The sequence below is a fragment of the Colossoma macropomum genome, unplaced genomic scaffold (genome assembly GCF_904425465.1).
Source record: "Colossoma macropomum unplaced genomic scaffold, Colossoma_macropomum, whole genome shotgun sequence".
NCBI lineage: Eukaryota > Metazoa > Chordata > Actinopteri > Characiformes > Serrasalmidae > Colossoma > Colossoma macropomum.
Genome location: NW_023494805.1, coordinates 13,252,164 through 13,276,153, shown reverse-complemented (window position 1 = coordinate 13,276,153; position 23,990 = coordinate 13,252,164). Strand labels below are relative to the sequence as shown.

Here is a 23,990-nt window from a genome sequence, read left to right as displayed (position 1 = left end):
CTGGATCAAAACTGCATTTAGATATAGTTGCTGACTCAACACTGAATTTGCCCGATTAAAATGTGTACATTTCCATGAATAGAATAAACAACAATATGGTTTAATCTTTCAGTTTACTTATTTTGGCAACTGTATTGACGTAATATATTTTATTCATGTGCAAATAATGCACTCATTTGAATCAAGTATATTCAATGCATCATGCTTTTTCATCGAACCCTCTCACCAGTCCTTGCCTCTAGTTTTTCTCACCTTGCTGTGGATCTTGTGGATGAAGCTTTGTTGGGCTCGGTACAGGGTTTGGTTGATTTCTGGTCTGCCTTTGTGCAGGTCAATGAACTGTGGGGCGTATTCGCTTTTCAGGTTATACAGCAGATCAGTGATGATGCGCTTATAGCAGTGACTGTACTCCTCAGCGGGGAGTTTCGCTCCTAGTCCCTGCTCCACCTCCCAGTCCAATACTGACACACAAACATGCCAATACATGCATAGTATTTAAAGTGATAGTGTGAGGAAATACTAATTTACACAATTTCCCCTTTTACCCCAAATACAACTGATCAGCAAAGACACCATGTTTGGTGTCTAAAGTTTACTCTGTTAGTTTTAAACTGCAGCTATTAGACTAATGTACATAACAATTAATGGAACAAAAAGGGTTCTACGTAGTACCAAAAAAGGCTTATATGTCTGGTGCTATATAGAACAATTTCAAAAGGTTGTTTAAAGACTATAACAGGTTCATCATAGAGAGAACACTTTAAGCAAGTAAAGAACTATTTATGCGTTCAAATGTTTTTTGAGTGTTCATCTTTCTAATACATATATAAGCATTGCCTTTACTAAAAACTCTTGAAGAGAGTTTAAGAGTGAAGCTTATACCTTACCACTTAGTACCATGCAAACGTTATGTACACTAAATGGCCAAAAGTATGTGGACACGCCTCCTAATGATTGTGTTCAGGTGTTGAAGTCACACCCATTGTTAGCATGTATAAAATCAAGCACAAAAAGCCCTGCAACCTCCACAGGTAAACACTGGCAGAAGAATGGGTCGTACTGACATTAAGCTCACTGACATTAAAAATGGTACTGTCATAGGATACTACCTCTTCTTTGCCACACGTTCATGAAATTTCTAGATCCTAGACCTGCTCTGGTCAACTATAACTGCTATTATTATGAAGCATCTAGGAGCAGCAACAGCTCAGCCACGAAGTGGTAGACCATGCAAACAAAGTGGGGCTGTCAAGTGCTGAAGTACATAGCAGTAAACAAATCTCCTATCTCTTATCTTCTTGGGATGAATTGGAACGTTGATTGTGAGCCAGGCCTTCTCATGCAACATCAGTGCCTGACTTCACAAATGCTGTTTGGACTGAAAGGGCACAAATTTCCACAGACACATTCCAAAATCTTGTGGAAAACAATTTGAGTTGTTAAGTGGTCTCAAATGGACTTACATATGTCAATCAATCAATCAACCTTTATTTAATCTCAGAGAACATTGAGGGTGCCCCTCATTTACAATGTTGCCGAGTTAATACAGAGCAAGGGATTGATAATGTGTAATATGTAGTTTCTGACAGTGTATTCTGTTACCTATAAAATGGACAAAAGTACATAGCATAGCAAAAAAAAGTATTGTTTTGAAGCCTGAATTAGCTCCAGTGCAAAACTACAAAAGCAAACTGTTGTGCTTCTATATAACTGACAACAGACATGTCTAATCGACCACATTTGAGGTAAGAGAAGAGAAGAATTTTTGCTGAGCTATTACTTTAACATGTGTATATTCAAGTCTGATAAATCAGCGAATTAATGCCCACCTCACATAGCAAGCAAAACCAGACACACACACACATGCACACAAACCTGTTCTGAGTAAGTGGGACGTAGCTGCCTCTCCAATGGCCTCTGGGCCGCTGCGCTGTAGCACCCCCCACAGCCGCAGACACGAAGAGCGCCATGCTTTCCTCGCTGCTTTCCTGCGCTGCCCATCACGACTCAAGTAGTCAGGATGGTGTGTACTAATGTTTGCAGAAAATTCAAGGGAAAAATATAAAAGCTTAAAGGGTCCACATTCTACATTTTACTTCTTTCTCTGAAAATCAGTCTTAAAATTTGTGTTGTTTATGTGCCACAACCAGTCATAGTTCATTTTTATATGACCATTTTCCAACCTCTCTTTACCCCTTAAAATAAAACAGGCTACAGATTACTATGCCTTCAGGACTGGCTGTCCTGTATTGTGTCTCGTTCAAAAACCGCGTATATGGATTGTATGGACTGGGAAGTGAACAGTCACTACTACTAGATGTATTGGGTGGCCCAGTGCTGAAATGCAATTTACTTGACTCAAAGGTGTAGATCATTTCCACATGAGCATGAAAATACAGGCTATTATAACAGCACAATAACTGGCAAAAGTAAGTACACAGCAAGACAGGTTGATATAACGTGTTGATATACTTATTCATGTGGAAATGATGTGCACACTCAGCGGCTTACTTTTTAACGTAAATTGTATATTAGTGTATATCTTTTGTTGCTAGTGATTGTGGCCTATGAAAAAACTGGCAAACTGACAAAATAGAAAGAACAACATAATACCACTAGTGACCTCCTTGCCCTTTATTTTGCTTTACTAGTGAAAAAAGTAGATTCTTTATCTCTCTATTGGCTTTAAGACTTTGCTCTCACTGTCTCTAGTATCTATCCTAATGCCTGTAAGCAGTGCCAGTACTACACTCCCTACCATGGGAACCAAACAGAAAGTCCTGCATCTACCTAGATACAATGTTACCCCCCCCACACTGTTGCACCTCCCCCATATCTGTAACCTGCTCAGGTAGTTATTCCACTCTAATGGATACTGATGCTGTGTTTTATTGAACATGATTGTCTGCCCTGTCTTAGACAGACTATCGTTAAATCATTAATAAACAAGTATGAGATTCACAGGACAACAAATAATTAAAAACGGATCTGTAATTTCTTAATGAACTGAGTGCATAAGATGAACAGCTAAACCGGGGGTCATTAAGTCTGATCCAGCATAGTTTTGTGATTTCCTTCTCCGAGACCTACTAACCCAGGAAGTCAACTGATGAGTTGAATTAAAGAAAAGCATCAAACTGTGCTGGACTCCAGTCCTTCAGGACCAGAACTGCATACCTATGGGCTAAACTCTGAACGTAATGATGACACCTTCATCTCTACCTTACAGGCAGCAGGCGATACACAGGTGGGACCATGTTTTCATCCAGTCGGTACCACGTCTGTAAGAGGGTCAAATCCCTGATCAAAGTCTGCCCAGCATCTGGCCAACCGTGTCTCCTCTCCATCTGAAAAGGAACTGTGGGAGTTTTCGCTCATTAAGGCAGAACTTCCTGAATGGTCCTCCTCCTCAGGTCCACGGTCCAGTGTAAAACTTCCATCATTGCTAACAGCAAGGCTGGATTGCGATTCAACAGCCATTTCATCCACCTCTGACTGTCTCTTGGACAGCTTTTTCCTGTCTCTTACAACAATTCTCAAAATGGCCTCAAAGTCTCCTTGAGAGATGATGGTGGGTATTGACTGGACCTCATGCTTCTGACCCATGAACAACTGCAGAAAAACAACAGGGAGTGATGAGAAAAAAGACAAACAATCATACACATGAATGTACCCATAATTAGGTATATTAAAGTCTAATTAAAGCTGCACTATGTGAGATTTTTTGTTAAAAGTAGCATTACTGAATCAGAAGAAAAAAACATGCTAAAATAAGGTGTCCATGCACTGCTGCAAGTCACGCTGTAAAGTCTGAAATAATCATTGAAAGGAGGAGTTTTTCAGACCAAGTCATAGGTCACATGCACTGGCTCAAAAAGAAGGTCTGGCTCACTGTATAGGTTTCAAATCCAAAATCAATATTATATTGATGAATAGATGATGGCAATAGCAGATAATTCACTAAGTTGAGTTCTTTCAACAATAATTTCAAGCAATAATCCGATTCATCCGCTTGAGGAAGGGGTATAAATAAAGCACAACTGACACTACAAAATGTTCTTTTGCATGTTGTGTGCAATTACACATTTCTACCAGAGAGGTCTCCAAATCTCCAAATCTTACATAGCGTAGCTTTAAGCAAAATCAGAAGGGTTTCTCAAATAAGGTGGCTACAGTAAGAAACTAAACCAGACTCACATAAAAGTTTGGTCCCTCTGTCTCTTGGCACTTCTTAAGCATCTCTACATGTAGCTCTGCTGAACCATGATGGTCAGAAACTGGGTCTGCCATGCCTCTACGGAGGTCAACCATTCTAAAATCAAAGCCTCTCTGCTTACAGTGCAGGTACAGCTGGGGATACACTCTCTCCATTAGTGCAGAACGCTCTGCAACTGTATCTACACACAAAAGCACATGCTCAAATAGAAGTTATCTATATCATGCATATGAATAGTTGTACTTCAAAACGCTTATGTATATATACATAAGCTTTTAAAGTATATATATATATCGCTGTTGTTGGAACAAAACCTCGTATGTCCATTTTTGACATCTTTTGACATAATTCGAAAATACCTGTTACCCTTTACATTCTATGCAAATTTCATGATGAATTTTCAAAAATGACTTGGAAAAAAGCCTGGTTTTGACTTGCATCAGGGTAATCTTTAGTGATGTCACATGTATTGATTTGCCAGTCTTTTTAACATATTGCAAGGTCCATTGCCTTCACAATATGCAGAAATAAGATAATAATATGCAGAAAAGGCCAAACTGGTATTTTTTCACATTATGCAGCTCTATAATACAGTCTGAGTCCAAATCAATTCTTCACCTTCAGTTCAGTGATTTGCCTTACCTCTGTATCCTCCACACAAATAGATCATGAATCTCCTCTGTCTGACATGATAACATACATCTGTGTCCTCTTGCAGGATGTTTGCGCTAATACAGTCCTGAACATCCTGACCTTTTTGATCACATTCTTTAGAAAGTGAGGTTTCTTTCTTCTCAGCCTCAGAGCCTACACAGTTTCCTTCAGAAGAGCCTATATCAGGAGCTTCATCAGTACAAGATGACAATGCAGGAATAACTCCTTCATCCTGCTTGCTCTCATCCTCCTCTTCTTCTTCTTCCATTTCATTATCTTCCAGTACTGCTAAGCTCTGCAGAAGCTGAGGAGCATCATCGAGTGGAGCTGTAGGCCCACTGACATTAAACAAGGCCTTCATGGCCTGGTCCTGAAATTTTAACAAGCCTAGAGTTTAAAAGAAGCTTTTTGGAAGGCAAGCTTTCACCAAAAGATAAGTACCCCCTTTGCAATATAGGACCTCACCTTTAACTGAAATGTTTTACTTCTCAAAAAGTTCAATACTTCAGCTTCCTTCCCTCCAGGAGATGAATCATGGCTAGAACGCTTAAAATGATGTTGTTGCAGATGATTCTGAGGAGAGAAAACATCTTTGTGTTCTTCAGTGCCTAAAAAGGCATTGGCTAGAATAAGATTTTGATACATAAGCAATAAAGTTAATAAAGCTGTTTTTAAAGCTGTACTTACCTTGAGGTGAGCTGTGATCTCCAAGTCTGTCTCCACACTCAGTTTTGCATAAGGAACAAGCTGACGACCTGAGATTTTCTGGTTATCCAAAGGGCAAATAAACTAAATGTATCATAAGATCTATTACTTTTAACCTTTACTATGAATTAAACCCTTATTATTCCATTATTAATGTTAAGACTTATTATTTAGGAGCAACTACAAATTATTGGTAGCTACTATGAAGCGTATACATACGTTTTGTAGTGATAAGGGTATTGAAGTGTAGGCATTTAAGGGGCAACTACTGCTAAATTAAAGACTAGACTGAGTTGCAGTAAATGTTATGTTATTTTTCCATACCTTGTTCTTGATTGTTCTATCGAGAGGGCCATAATCACTCAGACACTGGGAGAAGAAAAGCTCTTGAAGTCTTTGAGACGTAGACAGCCTGGTTTTATGATCCTGAAGAAGTCATGCATTTTCAATGAGGGCGCAACAAAGTGTCACACACAAACCTGCTCAAGTGATTGATTCCAAGTACAAGTAGCCTAATTAGTGGCGCTAAATTAACAGATTATGTTACAGCAGATGCGAAGACACAAGGCTGCTTTAAAGAAGACACCGGCAGCCTTAAGGTGCCGCAGTATTCAGAACTGACAATGGCTGGATTAGCAGAAGTGATCACATTATTACAAGAGTGGATCTGAGAAAAACTCACCTGTGCCACTGGCTTAAATGGGCTACTGGAAATCGCTGGAAAGCTTACAGCTTCATGTTTCTGAAAATTGTGAGAGAAAGACATGCATTAATGAAATGGAACCAAGCCCTGTTTATCTATGGGCTACATACATGTTCATTCAATTTTAAATGATATAAACTTCAATTACATGAGCTTCAGTGAATGGTATTTTTGTGATGTTTGTAACTCACAATCAGGATCAGGTAATGGACAAAATATGCAAATATGAGAGAAATACAGCAGCTTTCAGACCAAATGTACCATGTTCGTATTAGACTTATTATATTGTATTAGACTATTAGAGTATTATATTTTTGGTGCTAAATGCTACTACAGCAGGCTTTCTGTCATAGAGAATTAAACATTTAATCAAGCAAAGAACCAACATTGAGAGGGTTCTTTGAGTTGCAGGGGTTCTATTCACAACCAGTGTCATTACTAAAGAGCCCTTGAGGAACCACTTATTTGAGGGTGTAGTTAGACTACAACATGCTACCAACTATAGGCACATTACTACAGCACATAAAGAAATTACACACAAATAATATTTTGAGTCACAAATAAGCAGTTTAAAGAGTACTACGTAAAAAAAACGCTATTTTAGGTAAGTTAGGCTAAACAGCTATTTTAGGTAAGTTAGGCTAAATAAGAAAACAGACATACTTTTTTCTTCTTCTTTTTGGGTGCAACTCCATTTCTGTAAATTGTCCACATTGTTGAATTGTAAATTGGCCTGTTGGATTATTTGTCGACCTTTAAAAACTGAAACTATCCGGAACCAAAAGGTGTCCAGTAGATTGTTCTGTATCAGTCTTGCTGAGCGAGGTTATCCGAAACACTCCCCGTCAAGGAGCCCCAACAGGAAACAGATATCTGTGAAACACGCCAGCTTGTATTTAAACAACCCACAAATCCCTCCTGCGTCTCTCCTTCTCATCTGTCACTACTTTCATTCATTGTGTTCAGTTTTTCATTACTATGGGAACGAAACTGCTCACGTCCATTTTCAAAACAGAACACGTTTATGGAAAAAACACTGTTTCTACTGGAGTCCTATATCTTATACTAAATTCAGACAAGGGCACTGTTTAAGTATTAAAGGTTACTTGTTAGACAGTATGACAGTGAAAATATAATATAAAAGTATAGCACAATGTAACTGTAGTTCTACTAGAATGGAGTTTTATCACTTTAGATCGTTCATGTGTGGAAAAATTTCTCATAAACAGAAACGGTTCACACGATATTATTCCGTATACAACACTACTACATAATCTGATTCGTCACCTTTATTTAAAATAAAGGGAAAAAGGCGGGAGGAAAAATCGGCTTTGGACCTTTTTTAAGCTTTTATTTATTTTCTATTTTTTTCAGGCTAGCCACAACACAAATCATCTATTTCAACCATTTAACAAATTAATAAAAAAAATCAAAATTAAAAAAAAAAAAATCATAATGTCTTTGCGCATCTGGTAGAGAGGGCATGTGCTGCAGCCAGACCGAATGGACAGTCTGACTACAATTCCCATAGTGCTTTGCTTTGTTATTATTCTACCAGTTCAAAATGGCCGCGCCATCGAGCGTCTCTGGTGGTTGTGCGCTGGAGAGATGTCTAAACAGACTGACAGCGGCTTCTTCTCCTTCGCTTAAGGCTAAATCACAAGCCGAGCCTCTGTATGTGATTTCTCTCGAGCGTTATGGCAGAGACCCTCTTTTCGGCGTGTATTTCCCGGACAGTATCTCTGAGTCGGAGAGTCTGTTCGACGCTGTGCTGACTGACGGCCACTGCAGAGTGAAGGTGTCTCTGGATCCCAGCCTCAACAAACTCATCCACAGGAACCAGCTGCGCTGCGGCAGCGCTCTGAGAAACGTCGTGTTTTCAGCTGGAGGCGACGACAGCCAGACACAGGGCGGGATTTTTACCGTCTGCAGCCTGGAGGTGGACAGTCTGTGCGGCGCGGACGCGGCCCTCCGCGCTCTCTCCTCAGTGACCGTTAGCTCTCTGCCCTGGCTGGGCTCTGAACCCAGCAGCCTGCCTCTGAGAGCCCGGAGGAGCACTTACCTCCCAGTGTGGAACAACCACGACTTCACTGGGGACGTGTGGAGGGACACTCCTCCCTCTGAACACGGCGAAGAGGAGTCTGAGGATGAAGCAGCGGAAGGTAGGAAAACGATGCGTTTCCTCTGAGGAATCTAAAACCGATGTGTTCACCAACCATCCCTCTGGAGTAGAGGAGGGCGATATGGCAAAAATATAATATAGTGATATAATAATATAATATAATATCGCGAAATTTTCACGATCACGATATGTGACAATATTTATTTTTTCAGATATTTGATTGTTGGAACAAGGAAAAAAGAACCAGTAGTGCTATAAAAATACAAGCAAAAAATATGAATACAGCAATTTTCATCTAATATGCTGTGCCCCACTTACCAAACACCAATTCATCTGATCCAGCCAATCAAGGACTTCAGTAGATGGAGCAGGAGGGTAGATGTCCGGGAACAGGGTTGGTGACCACTGCTAGGCACAGTTCAGCTGGGGTGTTGGTTGGGCCTGTTAAGAGCCAGGGCTCAGCCCAGTTCATCATAGAATTGTTTTGGAATATCATCTCACAGAGTTGCTTTTTAATTATCCTGTTAATGGGCAGTTGCTACTTTTTATTTAAGAAATTACACATCAACAAAGCGTGCAGTGATTGGGTCTTATAAACAAAATCATTCAAAATGGTTATTCAAAAAATGAGTCAACCGAAAGTAATACATACTGTCTTGGTAACTTACTGTTACATGTTCAGTGAACTTTACATTTTAAAACAGCCAGCTTACTTAAACTTATACATTAAAATGATTATTGTTTTACAGTGGAGTAAATGTAACTTTTTTTTTCTTCAGAGATTTCAGGCACTCTCTCTAGCGTGTGTACTTTCTTGCAGTATCTCTCTCTCCTTCTCTCTCTCCTTCTCTCTCTCCTTCTCTCTCTCTCTCTCTCTCTCTCTCTCTCTGAGTGTGAAGAGTGAGTAAATGTGCCCCTGAATAAAATCATGTATGATGACAGTGTTATGTAATCAAACTGGGGTGAAACATGTGAGATATTATAAAGTTCAGGGCTGGTTAAAAATCATTCGGGCTATAGCCTTGGAAGCCCTGGCCAGGCGACGTCCCTACAGTTCAGTATCACGGTATGCAAAGTATTTTCCAAATATGTCACAGTATGGAATGAAATTTTCTTTCCAACTTCTCCTTATACCTTAAACAGTAGGGGTGGGAATCTCTAGGCACCTCACTATTCGATTCGATTACGATTCAGAGGGCTGTGATGCGATTATAAAACGATTATCGATGCATCTTGATGCATCTTTTTTTTTTTTCTATACAGGATTTCTATTTCCCTACTGTCTGAGGCCTTGGTAGTTTTAAAGCAAAGTGTTTGTAATGATCCATAATGAATTTGTTGGGTTGGAGGCGGGTCGCTGTGTCAGTAAAATATCTTCGAGACGGGGCGTGTGCAACATACAGGGCTTTCGCAACGACTGAGAATTGCCGTGCAGACTGCAGGTCACCTAGCAACGATGCGTTATTCGCATTTATAAGCAGCGCAGTTGGTTTCCTGGTAAGTTAAATCTGCAACGAGACTGTCAAACAGTAAAAAGTCACAAAGATGAAGTCGCTTCTCTTCCGAATTTTCTCGTTCCACCTTAAATGGTGCCTCAGGCAGAATTTAAGGTGGAATGGGAAAATTCGAACAAGAAGCTGGAGAATAAGAAGCGACTTCAACCTCGTAAAAAATGTTGAGAGACATTTTACAAGAAACTGATCTAGTTTTGAGGAAAAGTTTTCTGGCGGAGATGGAAGAAAAGCGGCTATAGCTGAAGCTTAAAGCAGAGCAAATTAAGTCCGCGTTTTCGTTTATATTGTTTAGCCTAAACTAGGACATCAACACATACTGAGACATACTGGACATTAATTGTTGTGGCTCCCAAGGTGGTTTGATTTTTGTTGAAAGGACAAAATGTCTCTTCTTATCATTTGGGTTGTGACTCCTGACCTGACCTGGCTTTTAATGCAGAGGGAGCCGGTCGGATTTCTCGCTCGTCCAGTAGTGTTTTTGTTGTGTGCCGTCACAGACTGTCCGGGCGCTGCACTTCCGTACTTCCAAGTTCCGCCTTTTGCGTTCCGTCAACATTACGTTATAAATTAAATATTTAGAAAATCGAGTTTTGACGTTTGTGAATTGATTCAGAATCATTCACGTCCGCATCGCGATGCATCTAAGAATCGATTTTTTTCCCGCACCCCTATTAAAGAGGCTGTTTTTGTTTCTATGCCTCTAAGACTAATAATTGTAAATGAGTTCTGGTTTGATTGGCTATTCAGCTTTACTGTTGTGTATTATGCTTCTTTCAAAAAGAAGCCCAGGCTGAAACACTCTTTATAACTTTAACGTGAATGGACAGTGGTAAACTGCTGTGGGCTGAATGTTTTCATAGACTGGGGAGTGAATGGTACTTTATGAAACTATTGAATAAGTGGAAAAAATAGCATTTCAACTATATAGGCCCAATAAGTTCAATAATTAATAAATTAATTTAATTTTATAAAGTTAATGAACCCATGCTTTGTGTCTGCTGCAGCTTCATACTGAAAGACTATCTTACAAACCTGTACCAAACATAGTCTGCTTTGATTGGAAGGTTCTGTTCTGCTGTTCTTAAAATTACTAAAAGCAAAGCATCTTGAGAAAATTTTCCAGAAAGGAAATCTACTAATTATTCAAATTTTATTTGCTGTGAAGAGTTCTTTCAAACAAAGTTAAAGGTAATAATAAATAGTTTTTCTTCTAGCTGATGGCCGGCCAATAGTGTCTCTAGCGGAGCTTCGTCGGCGCTTTCTAAGGGGCTCACGGCGACCAAGAGGCTCTCTATGTGTGCGGATTCTGCACAAGTCCAGACTCATGTATTATGGGAAACCAGAGCAGAGCTGTGAATGCCCGTATAAGGTAAGGGGTCATATTTATGAGGTATTGTGAAAGCATAACATAACTGAAGGCATTGGGATTTTATTGTGTATTTTTTCTTCCAACAACTCTTCAATGACGTCTAGGACTGCATAGTGTTTGTTCATTATTAATTGTGATATTGGCCTTTTGCAATACTGATATTGCAGAAGGCTGCAGTTGGCAAATGAGCTCTTTTTCTATTGTTTGCTATGACCACCCTGACCAGTTGCGGCTCACGCTGAATTTCTGTTGGTGTTTAGATGAATTGAAGTATTCATGTGATCCATATAAATTAAATTATTATTATATAAATTAAGTTATTTTGGTCAAAATGATCAAAATAATGCAGGCTGATTTTCAACCATTATTCATTTACCAACAGCTTTCAATGTATTGCAAGATGTGTTGCAATGTAATGGAATTACTGTTATTTTGTTTGTATAGTGCAGGTCTGATGTCCTCTGTCTCTCTTGCTATTTCTCAGGCAGAGCTACAGGTTGCGGATGGCTCCTTGAGTGTGTGTGTGGTGCTGTGGAACACTGTGTGTTTAGACTGGTACCGCTGTCTGCAACCTGGTCAGGTTCTAAGGCTGAGCCGCTACCGGGTCAAGGAGAGCTACAGCAGTCGCAGTGGACACAATGCAGAGCCAAACATTGGTACAGAGAAACATCCTGCATATCCTAGCCACAGTTCTCATCACTGCACACAAAAACTATCCCTAGGCTGCCTTGACTGTGCCAGAAAACTAGGTGCCACTATTCAACCCAGTTCCTTTTAAAACATTTCCCATCTCCCCATAGAAAAAACAATAGGGTGGAATTTCTATACAGTCAGTAACCATGTGTTAAAGTCCTATTCTCATGCTGAATATGTGTTTTTCAATGTGTACCTTTCTCAAATGCAACTTCTCTCTTTCTCTCTGTCTCTCTTCCTTTCAGAGATCAGTCTAAACTCAAGAAATCCCAATGCTAAAGTCTCCATCGTTCCAAAGCAGCAAGTTTCTCCAGAGTGGAGTTTACCAAGCCTGCCTCACAACTTTCTCTGCGGGTACACTCACACATGCATATTTTTAAGAGTGATTGTCTATACTTTAACCCCAGCCACTGTATCATTTCAAATTCAAAAGCACCAAAACTATATAACATACCCAGTATAATAATATCAACCCTTTGCCCTTGTTTGCCTTGTTCTAAACCACATTATTTGTTTTTGTGAATTGTATTTTGATATAAACAGTTAATGAGTGGCATTTGTTTCAGCTTTGTGAAGCTGAGCACATACCATTTGAGCCTGGGAAATTAAAGTGCTAATTTGATCTTGTGGTCATTTCTGAGGCTGTAGTTTTGTGGTGTTTAAAAAACTGATCACCAGTTTTTACCGATATTTGATGATGTAGTTACTGTACTCCAGAGGAGCAGATGCTGGGCTACTGTGGTATTTATTAGTGTTACTGTATGTGTAACCCTATAGAAATAAACATTATATATTTCTCTGTAGTGCTCTGTAGTAATCCAGGCAGAATTCTCCTAATCCAGACTGAGATACTTTAATTTGCTCATGTCTGTTTAAAAACTCTTTTTAAAGTGGTAATTGTTGAGCTCTTTTATAGCTGTGTAGCTCTAATTAAACTTTGTAATTGTCAGTTAGTACTTTTTCTGTATAGTGTTTGTATTTTATAATTTATTATTTTATTTTTTTTTCAGAAAGGAGCTGCTAAGTTGTCCTCATAGCAACATCTGTGATGTAATAGGTGTGGTTATCTTTGTGGGTCACCAAGAACGTATTAGGAGGAAGGGTGAGACATAGATTCAGTATCTACATACCCCTTAACGGAGTTTGAAAAAGGTGGAATGTCTTTTGGCAGCAAATTTCCTGTGTGATTCTTGCATTGTCAGTCATTTCTGTAATTTTAAGCTTTTTGTATTTGTATTAAGATGGGCAGAGGACAGAATTTGAAGAGTACCGATGGCTCCAGTTGGAGGATGGGACCTCAGATCAGCCAATCACAATCAAGCTTTTTTCAACATCACAGCCTGATATACAGAGCCGAATCCAACCAAGTAATTCCTTTTGTGTTTTTCATTCTGTGATGTGCTATGTCTTTTTATAAAACATAATACTAAGCCAAACTTTCTTTTCCTCTCTTTCTCAGTGGCACTGCTTGTTTGTACTAGGCTCAAGCTATTAAGAAATACAGTTGGCAGAGCTACAGCCTTTGAGTACCTGACCAACACACCAATTACCCAGGTGTACTGCACAGGTAACTCCCACACACACTCGGAATGGATGTGGTCATCTGGTAGTATATCCAGATTCCTGTCCATTTACTTAGGCTATGTTCACACAGCAGGTGACCCAAATCTGATTTTCTCACCAAATGCGATTTTTTTGTTTAGCTGTTCACATTATCTTTTAAATGTGACCTGTATGTAGCATTAGTCTGAACAGATCACGCTCTTAAACTCACCTGCATGCGCAAAAGAACAATGCCTCACGTAGCTTCACTTGGCTCATCCAGAGGTAAACAATCATGGCTTCCAACAAACGCCAGTCGCTCCAGGAGCTTTCAGTTTCATCTTCGCCAGCATCACAGGAGTGATCATGAAGCTTCACTGACTGACAGCTGGGCTCATCACCCAGAATGTGTTCGAGTTCGCCATAATAAGTGCACATTATTTGGCCACGGTCATTTCTTTGGTTCGTGTCCTCAGATTTTGCTTTCAGACTTTTAACTGTTCTTTGACGCTGCAGCCTCTGTCTCCTACAGCCACGTTCAGCCATTTCTTTCTAAATCTTTTCAAACATGGAGGGTTTTGGATTAGTCTCTTCTAATATTTGAACAGAAATATTACCCCAAATGTTTGAGGTCTCAGCAGCGCGAAATTATGACGAATGTCGCATTGGATTGACGTAAAAGCCGCATGAATTCCGATCTGGCTGTTTAGACTGAGTCGCATTGCCGAAGAATGGATAGCTGCGTATCAGATTTCAGTACCACATATGAAAGCGTCTCAAATCGGAATTAAAATGGTCAGATTCAGTGCGTTTTCTGCTGTTCACACTGTCACACAGATGACACATCTGTGTCACATATGAAGAAAAAGATCATATTTGGGCCACTTCTACCTGCTGTGTAAACGTATATATTAACACATTTTCCTTTCAATGAAGAGTCTCCATTAATAAACATGAGTTGTTCAGTACTTAATCCCCATTCAGGAAACACTACCTTAAAGTTTTTGACTGAGTGAACAACATGGAACTGTACACTATGTCAGGACACAAATAGCTGTTATGGCATCTTAATTGAAGTGAAATGGCAGCATCTAAAGGGAGATTTTTGTTCTGTAGGTCAGCTGGTAGTGTAATAAATAGGACAGCATGGTCAATCATATTTTTATCATCATCATGACATGAGTTTCTGCGGTAACAGAATGAATCAGATTACATTACACGTACAGCACTAGAGAGGTGTAATTACATTGATACAAAGTGTTAAAAGCCTAATGTGCTTCCATTAGCCAGGCTTAAACTCTGCTCTTTTGTGTGGAAAGTGACTTGAACATTCAGTTAAACAGCCAATTACAAAACACACACGTAAATAGCTCAAAAATTACTACTATTAGTGTAAATACTTTAACAATGTGTTTACCGCAGAAACATTATGATTATTCTGATTCCCAGTGTTGTCTGTAAAACATGTGAAACAGTGTTGGCTATGGTCACAACAAACCTGCAGCAATATTAGGAGCTTTTTAAATGTGTGTGTAGACAAATTACATATTTTGTTCATTATCAGAGTAAAAATAAACACATCCTCTACAAGGAACAAACTTGAATGTGGCATTTTTTCTGCAAACTTTAAAGCACAGCTTCTGTTTCTTTAATGAGTTTGATATATTGGAAAAAATAGAAAATATTAACTTTGCCATAACTTTTGCAGAGGCTACATTTCGTGTTAAATTTTTTTCCTTAGATGTTAAATTTAGCACAAACAGTAATTGTGTGTCAATATGTGCAGAAGTATGTTCTCTGTAGAGGATGTGTGACTTATTTTCACTTAGAAATAAACAAAAACATGTCATTTGACCAGGAGTGTTCAAACGCATATGACATTGCGTGTGTGTGTGTGTGTGTGTGTGTGTGTGTGTGTGTGTGTGTGTGTGTGTGTGTGTGTGTTAACTCAGTTTGCAAACCTATATAGAAAACAAAAATATACACTTATTCATCTTTGTCAGCTGTTCAGGACATGCTGACTGTTTTTCTAACAGCTTTATGATGCAGTAGAAAGTAGCTATTTAATTATTTTTATTTTGCACTTTGCACAACAGTGAATGGTGCTTTTGTTGTTTTGTACTTAATTTAGTGAAATAAGAGGTTAGTTACATTTCTGTTTAATTACACTGAAAAAAATCTTTACTTGTTGCAGGCCCAGACAGAGTCTCACTATTAATCATAATTTATCATGTCTTATATTGTCATTACATTATCAAACAGGTTTATTGAATATCACGTTTTAGGCCCACAATGTGCAACCCTAATATTAAATCACATATGCATAAAAATATAGAGATAAGCCTGTAAATCAACCAAATGATCAGATATCTTCTTTCGTGTTAGCTGCACACAGTAAACAAATATTAAACCTTCCTTGTTTTATTACATCAAAATAAAATATTTGCTTGTTGGGCTTTTTAAATATTGTTTGTTTAAAACCGTAAAAATGGTTAAAGTTTCCATCACACTCACACACTCACTTGTGCATTCAGCTTTTAATATATAGTCCATAACTGCTACAACCCCAATTCCAAAAAAGTTGGGACGCTATGTAAAATTTAAATAAATGTCAATAAAAACAGAATGCAGTGATTTGCAAATCTCATAGACCCATGTTTTATTCACAATAGAACATAGAACACATGTCAGATGTTGAAAGTGAGACATTTTTTCATTTCATGAAAAACATTAACTCATTTAGAACTTGATGGCAGCAACGCATCTCAAAAAAGTTGGGACAAGGCCGTGTCTACCGTAGTGTAGCCTCCCGTCTTCTTTAACAACAGTCTGTAAATGTCTGGGAAGTGAGGAGACCAATTGCTGGAGTTTTGGGAGAGGAGTGTTGCCCCATTCTTGTCTGATGTAGGACTCTAGCTGCTCAACAATCCTGGGTCTTCTTTGCCAGATTTTTCATTTCATGATGCGCCAAAGGTTTTCTGTTGGCAGGCCAGTTCAGCACTCAGACTGTTCTTCTGCGAAGCCATGCTGTTGTGATGGATGCAGTGTGTGGTTTAGGTAGTCTTGCTGAAATATGCGAGGCCTTCCCTGAAAGAGATGCTGTCTGGATGGCAGCATATGTTGCCAAAGTGTATTTCGTTCAGCATTAATGTTGCCTTCACAGATGTGCAAGAAACCCATACCATGCGTACTAATGCACCCCTATACCATCATGGGTGCTGGCTTTTGAACTGTGTGCTAATAACAAGCTGAGGGGTCTTTAGCCCGGAGGACACAGTGTCCATGATTTCCAAAAATAATTTCCAATTTTAATTCATCAGAACACAGGACACTTTTCCACTTCCCCTCAGTCCATTTTAAATGAGCTTTGGCCCAGAGAAGACAGTGGCGTTTCTGAATCGTGTTGATATATGGCATCTTCTTTGCATGATACAGTTTTAACTTGCATTTGTGGATTGTGCAGCAAACTGTGTTCACAGACAATGATTTCTGGAAGTGTTCCTGAGCCCATGCAGTGCCGCCTGAGGGCCCGAAGATCACGGCCAACCAATATTAGTTTTAGGCTTTGTCCCTTGCATACAGAGATTTCTCCAGATTCTCTGAATCTTTTAATGTTATTATATAATGTAGATGATGAAAAGCAAAAGTTCTTTTCTATTTTACATTGAGAAACATTATTCTTGAATTGTTGCACTATTGTATTGTGCAGTCTTTCACAGAGTGGTGAACCCCTCCTCATCTTTACTTCTGAAAAACTCAGCCTGTTTGAGATGCTCTTTTTATACCCAATCATGTCACTGACCTGTGGCCAATTAATCACCAGGTGTTTTTTAGCATTACACAACTTTACCAGCCTTTTGTTGCCCCTGTCCCAACTTTTTTGAGATGCGTTGCTGCCATCAAATTCTAAATGAGTTAATGTTTTTCATGAAATGGTAAAATGTCTCACTTTCAACATCTGATATGTGTTCTATTTTCTATTGTGAATAAAATAAGCTTCTGTAAGATTTGCAAATCATTGCATTCTGTTTTTATTTACATTTATTTACATTTTACACAGCGTCCCAACTTTTTTGGAATTGAGGTTGTACATCATTGCTGTATAAGTTGCTTTACTGAAGTGTTAATGGTTGACTGGCACTCAGGTACTGGATCCCACCCTGTCATGCCGTACAGAGGCCTCCGCCCAATCAGGCAGTTCCTGCAGTGGCTGAAACAGGTGGACGAGGCCAGCATGCTGGACAGGGCTGTGATTGGGGGATACTTCAGTTACCCACCCCTACCTGTTTCCCTGCAAAGCTTCATGGACAACAGAGGAGGTAAAGAGAAAAAAAAAAAACATTTGGTGGATACCAAAAAGGCTTCAACTACAACACTGATAGAAGGTCTGTCTGATATTACCAACATTACCTGTAACCCCTGTGTGACCCTCAAGACCCTCTGGCTAGTTCAGTTTATGTTATTATAACTTTCACCATGATTGAGTCAGAGAATCATCATGGAACAACACATGATTTGTGCATGTGACACAACTGGTTTTTAATCATGCTACTTGCTGCTTAATTTAAAACACTGACACAGAGGTCATGTTACATGATCACATGGTGGCAGAAACAACAACAGACACACTGGATGGGGAAATGAATGTGGAGATCATAAATCAGTGTTTGCTGCACCCCTGTGGTGAACAGAGGAACTTGTGGTATATTGGTTTGACTGTTCTGATACTCACTGATTTGTACTTTTCCTTGACTTGTCTGGAATATAAATGTTTTTTTTGTGTTCAGGTGAAGCTGGTTTGATCAGTGGGGGAGAAATGAAGCTGCAGTGTGACAGGCTGCATTACAGAGAGAGACGACGCTTCACTATTCTGTGCACCATCACTGCAGCCTGCTACCACAGCAGAGAAGTACACACACACACACACACACACACATACAAATGAGAGGGAACCAAAAGATTTGATCATTGGGTATTAGTTTTATGTCTATATGATCTCTTTCACTCTCAGGATTCTGGGAGGATGCGATATTCAGACCCACCGTCTGCCCAACTCAGCCCTAGAGTGCCAAGACAAAAAGAGAGGTGTGTTTATAATAGTTGCATATCTTATATCATCTGCATATTATATAAAATGTGTTTAATTGCCCTACTGTTTGCATGTCAGTTCTGACCTTTTTAGGACTCCAACAAAGCGGAAATTGATCTTTACCGCAAGCACCCCCAGCAGCGCCAGGAAGAGGTAATGTATATTAGAGAGAGAGATGTGCTCTCCTATTTGGTGCAATAGAAGCCCCATAGAAGTGTCCCATCTCTCATTTTGGCATTCAAAAGGGCACTCATGAGTGCTCTCTATGTGCAGCCTTTCCCCTTGATGCAGACTCAGCAGCAGCCTATCACCCAGAATTCCTTATAAATACATGCCAGGACAAGTCAGATTGCAGAGATTTGTTTATAGCTTTCTGACAAACATGGAATACAACAGGGGTTCCCAACCTTTAGCAACTCGCGGCACACAAAAGCCCACAAAAGTTTCCGTGGCCCTCAAGAAGATTTCTGACTCACCTAATGAGAGAACTGATCTTACTGGATGTCAAGCTGAAGGGAGGAAAGTTGGAAACAGAGTTCTTGCTCAACTTTATAGATTTAGATACATATTATATAGTCTCCAAGCATACAGCACAGAGCGGTAGTTGCTCGTTGCTTGTAGTTCTCATGCATCCCATCGCAGCGCATGCTACTCACTACTAGGGGTGGGAATCTCTAGGCACCTCATGGTTCGATTCGATTACGATTCAGAGGGCTGCGGTGCGATTATAAAACAATTATCGATGCATCTCGATGCATCTTTTTTTTCTATACATCATTTCTATTTTCTCACTGTGTGAGGACTTGGTAGCTTTAAAGCAAAGTATTTGTAATGATCCATAATGAATTTACTTCCAATATCTTTTATTAATAAAACAAATGGAAGTGATGTGGCAAGTGAACTAGACGGCTCTCATTCACTGCCTTTGGAGCACGAGACGCTGCTGCTACTCATCTGCGATAAAATGCGCAGTTACGGTCCAGTGGCAGTGGATGTCCACGCAGCGCGTTACAGCCGTCCTACCCGTTTTAGTGACTGAGGGGAATCGCTGTGTCAGTAAAATATCTTCGAGACGGGGCGCGTGCAACATTGCGCAAAAGCCCTGTTTCGCAACGACTGAGAATTGCCATGCAGACTGCAGGTCACCTAGCAACGATGCGTTATTCGCATTTATAAGCAGCGCAGTTGGTTTCCTGGTACGTTAAATCTGCAACTGTCACACACTAAAAAGTCGCAAAGATGAAGTCGCTTCTCTTCCGAATTTTCTCATTCCACATTCGGCGCCTCAGTCAGAATATAAGGTGGAAGGGGAAAATTCGAACAAGAAGCTGGAGAATAAGAAGCGACTTCAGTCTTGTAAAACAGTTGAATGTTGAGAGACATTTTACAAGAAACTGATCTAGTTTTGAGGAAAAGTTTTATGGCGGAGATGGGAGGAAAGCGGCTGTAGGCGAAGCTTAAAGCAGAGCAAATTAAGTCCGCATTTTCGTTTATATTGTTTAGCCTATACTAGGACATCAACACATACTGAGATATACTGGACATAAATGTTGTGGCTCCCAAGGTGGTTTGATTTTTGTTGAAAGGTCAAAATGGCTCTTCTTATCATTTGGGTTGTGACTCCTGACCTGACCTGGCTTTTAATGCAGAGGGAGCCGGTCGGATTTCTCACTCATCCAGCTGCGTCACAGACTGTCCGGGCGCTGCACTTACCCACTTCCAAGTTCTGCCTTTTGCGTTCCGTCAACATTACGTTATAAATTAAATATTTAGAAAATCGATTCAGAATCGTCCACGTCCGCATCGCGATGCATCTAAGAATCGATTTTTTCCCGCACCCCTACTCGCTACTGTATTTTCCTTCTTTCAGTTTATGCTTGGTTTTCTCAGTTCTCAGTCTAAGATACAATGGCCACAATTGTAGATGGTCAGGCTTCAGGATCTTTCATTTTGAAAGACTCTTTTAACCATCTATCCGTTATAGATGAGTTCTGTACAATTTGAAAAGTGAAACGTTTAACAGTAGCTTGCTCTGAAAACATAAACATAACTAGCTAATGTTTTTCCCATACAATGTAGGGTTTAGGCTGCCTTTTGGGACAGTCCCAGAGAGGGTTAATTCTTACCACTGTACTTCTGGCGTCAGTGTCTAACAGGGTGTGTCAATTTTGCCAGGTTGGCTCCACCTCTTCAGCAGGCATCAACAGAGGAAGATTTAGAGAATGGTGAGGGGAAAAACACCTATTAAAAGATTATTTTTATCTATCTGCTGCATCTGGAACATGTTTGATTACCATGGACAATAATTTTTACGTGTTTCCCTGAACGTAGGAAAGAGCTGACTCAACACACACAATAGAAGCCATTGCGTAGTTGCTGATTTCCATCGGTAAACCGTTATGTGAAATGCATGATTTTGTAAAAGACTTTAATTAATTATTCAGTCATATTAAGCTCTGTATTTCTTTCTTTCAGAGATGGGTGTAGATTTTGAGAGGGGAGAATTTGTGGTAATGTCTTCCCATCATAGTGGTATGGGTGGACTTTCACAGGCTAATAATTTTCAAATGGATTATTTGATTATTTATTTATGCGACTTGTCTGTGGACAATCAGTGATGCAGCATAGATGCAGCAGGTAGAAATTAAGTAAAAAAATCTTTTCCTTTAAGAGATTTTAAACTTAATATGTGATACTGCATTACCTTAATGCAGCAGTGATTTTAAAAACATTTTAAAACGTGTTATGAAACTTCTGCAGAGTTCTCTCTGTTTGATGGAGCTTTGGAATTTCTGGTTGGAGAGGAGGAGGATGATGACGAAGATGAGGATGAAGATAATGAAGATTTCTCCACTGCACCCACTAGCCCTATGTCTTATCACCTTGGTTTAACCCGTGTTGCCATGGAGACATTACCACGGAGCTTCTGTTATGAACGACGACATGTCCAGGCTGCTGCTGTGGGAATGCAGACCAACAGCTTCCATAAGCTCCTCCCACACAGAGAGCTGGAGTCGTTTAGCCCAGCCCACTGTTACACTGGCTACTTCACATTAACAATGAAAGGTACAAAATGGAATGACTGAAACATCTGAACACACTAACGTTGCCCACTATGTCTGCATGTTGTTGACAGTGTGATTCAAATTCAAACAAATCTCGAAGGATGTTGATCTGAGCCAATCAAGGCATACTTTCGTAGACTAGGCTTCAGCCAGTCCACTATGGATTCTTTATAAAGACTCCCTATTTCCTGTTTTGCTGTCCTTTCACACCACTGTCATAGAGGTGACAATATTAATATTCACAACCTGGGTCACTGAGGCATGTTTTCAAAAGGTTTCCAGTGGCAGCGAATGAGAAACTGTTCTTTAAACTGGATATTTAGATGTGTACAGGTGCAAGTGAGGTAAATATGTAATCTTTATAGGAAGTCCTTAAAGTGCCGTGGTGAAATGTGTAAATATGTGTATATTTATATGTATAAATATGTATGTAGTTTGTAGGATATATACTGTAGAATATATGTGTATGTAGGTGTGGAAGCCCTAGGTGAAATTACATTATGTTGATTATTCTAAGTAACAGAATAAGTTAGCGCATCCTCTACTGGGAAGAAACTTAAATACTGCGTTTTTTGCTAATTTTAGTGCACAATTTCTATTTATTTGCTGTGTTTTAACATATTGGTAAAAATGTAACAAAATATTAACAATATTTATTTACAATATGTTAAATTCAAGAACTTAAATGCAAGAACTTGATTAATTGATAGCTGTCTGGTCCTGATTTTCTGTATGTATGTGTGTGTGTGTTTTAAGCTCTGTCTGATGGAGTTATGCTGGATGTTCTCTTCCTCCCCGCCACTCCTGGAAACTTGCACTGGAGGCCCCTCCCCCTCACACATGACAACACCTGGGATTCTATCCTAGCACATGGTGGCTTTTCACCACATGCTCCGCCCCCAACCCCAGGTAAGACAGTGTGATGATGATAGTGTATACAGGATATTCAGTATAATATACATGGTACTATAATTACATCTGTTTCTCTCTCACAGCTGACTTGATTGCCACAGCAACACAGCTGACAAATCGGAGACTGGTGTGTGTGCTAGAGGCGTGTGCTCTGGGTGGAGACAAAGTGGAGCTTGTTTTAAACCGTGCCTTTCCTCTACGCAGCTGACCAAACTACAAAAGAAATTAGAAATCCTTTTCCAGACACATTAAATGTCACCCTTAGTATTTTGCAGAGCTTAAGCAACAGAGATACTGTCTCAGGTTCATATTTCTTGCTTTTGTGTTGGATATTCCTGTGTACATAACTGCATGTAAATGGCAGAAAGTGCTAAATCTTCATTCATAACATCCAAGGAAGTTTTTATTATTAAAAATCCATAATTTTTTTAGCCTTTTCAAAATACTTGGTATTCTGTGAAAATCCAGAATGGATGAAAAAAAGCACACTTTGTACAGTTCATTGGAGTAAATACAGTACTGTGCAAAAGTCAGAGATCACACTTTATTTGTGGAATTTACAGTTAAAATGTCCATTAAGTTATTCATTCAGGAAAGTTGCTTTCAGTCTTTTAAAGAAATCTGTGTGGATATTTTTTTTCCAAATTCCAATTTTTTAAAATTCCAAATTTTATTTACAAATTTCAGTCTTAGAAGTTGGTTGCAGTTTCTTAGGATCCAAGTATTGTAATCCAAATTACAAATTTAGACTCATCAGTCCATAACTCCTTAGTACACCAAGGTTTGTCCAGTTTGAGTTGTATTTAAATTTTTTTTTGGCCATTTCCTTTTCTCAGTAACGGCTTCTTGACAGCTACACATCTTTTTAGACTCATAGCATGGAGTTGTCTTGCACATCTGAAGTAAAAATGGAGTGATTTCCTCCTCTCTTTCAAAAGATGAAAGCTTTAAGTACTGTCTATCTGATGGTGACAGTTTTGATGGTCTAACAGATGTTGAGATATTTTTCTCTAGTCCTTTAAATAATTGTTTAAACTTTTGTTTTGGAGACTCTTATTTTTTCATTTATTTTCCCTTATTTTACCACTTCCCTTTCTTATGCAAGTGGATTACTGTAAATCTAATCTTCTCAGTAATGTTTCCTGAAAAATTACTAAATAACTTGATGACCGTTTTTAGCTGGAAATTGAATAAACAGTGGTCTCTGACTTTCGCACAGTAGTAAATATTGTTAAATGTATTTGTTAATATTAAGACATTGACTTAAATGTTTAGCAAAATCTTTTCAACAGACTCACCAAATAAATTTTACTTTATATCACTGGGGCCCAAACTGATGACTGTTGCTGACCTTTTCCATTGTTTCCAGTGACCTTTTTCTCCAGTGTTCAGAAACCAAGGAACAC

At 39.3% G+C, this 23,990-nt stretch overlaps 2 protein-coding genes across 2 annotated transcripts; one reads left to right on the top strand and one right to left on the bottom strand.

Moving 5' to 3' along the window:
• Positions 1 to 222: 222 nt before the first annotated feature.
• On the bottom strand, positions 223 to 19,697 carry LOC118826148. The gene is made up of 12 exons (XM_036597036.1): positions 19,631 to 19,697; positions 8,341 to 8,501; positions 6,258 to 6,317; positions 5,900 to 6,001; positions 5,558 to 5,635; positions 5,336 to 5,443; positions 4,859 to 5,240; positions 4,198 to 4,397; positions 3,451 to 3,612; positions 3,223 to 3,347; positions 1,876 to 2,030; positions 223 to 461 (listed from the first exon to the last, which is right to left on the bottom strand). Exons 1-12 carry the CDS (start codon positions 19,695 to 19,697, stop codon positions 223 to 225), a joined length of 1,839 nt encoding a protein of 612 aa, XP_036452929.1.
• Positions 7,843 to 23,905, top strand: si:ch73-71d17.2 (RPA-related protein RADX). The gene is made up of 15 exons (XM_036596305.1): positions 7,843 to 8,440; positions 11,129 to 11,283; positions 11,768 to 11,939; positions 12,222 to 12,330; positions 12,987 to 13,078; positions 13,218 to 13,343; positions 13,436 to 13,543; positions 17,664 to 17,837; positions 18,306 to 18,427; positions 18,530 to 18,603; positions 18,686 to 18,760; positions 20,783 to 20,832; positions 21,368 to 21,673; positions 22,429 to 22,581; positions 22,668 to 23,905. Exons 1-15 carry the CDS (start codon positions 7,843 to 7,845, stop codon positions 22,790 to 22,792), a joined length of 2,439 nt encoding a protein of 812 aa, XP_036452198.1. The 3' UTR covers positions 22,793 to 23,905.
• The last annotated feature ends 85 nt before the right edge of the window (positions 23,906 to 23,990 follow it).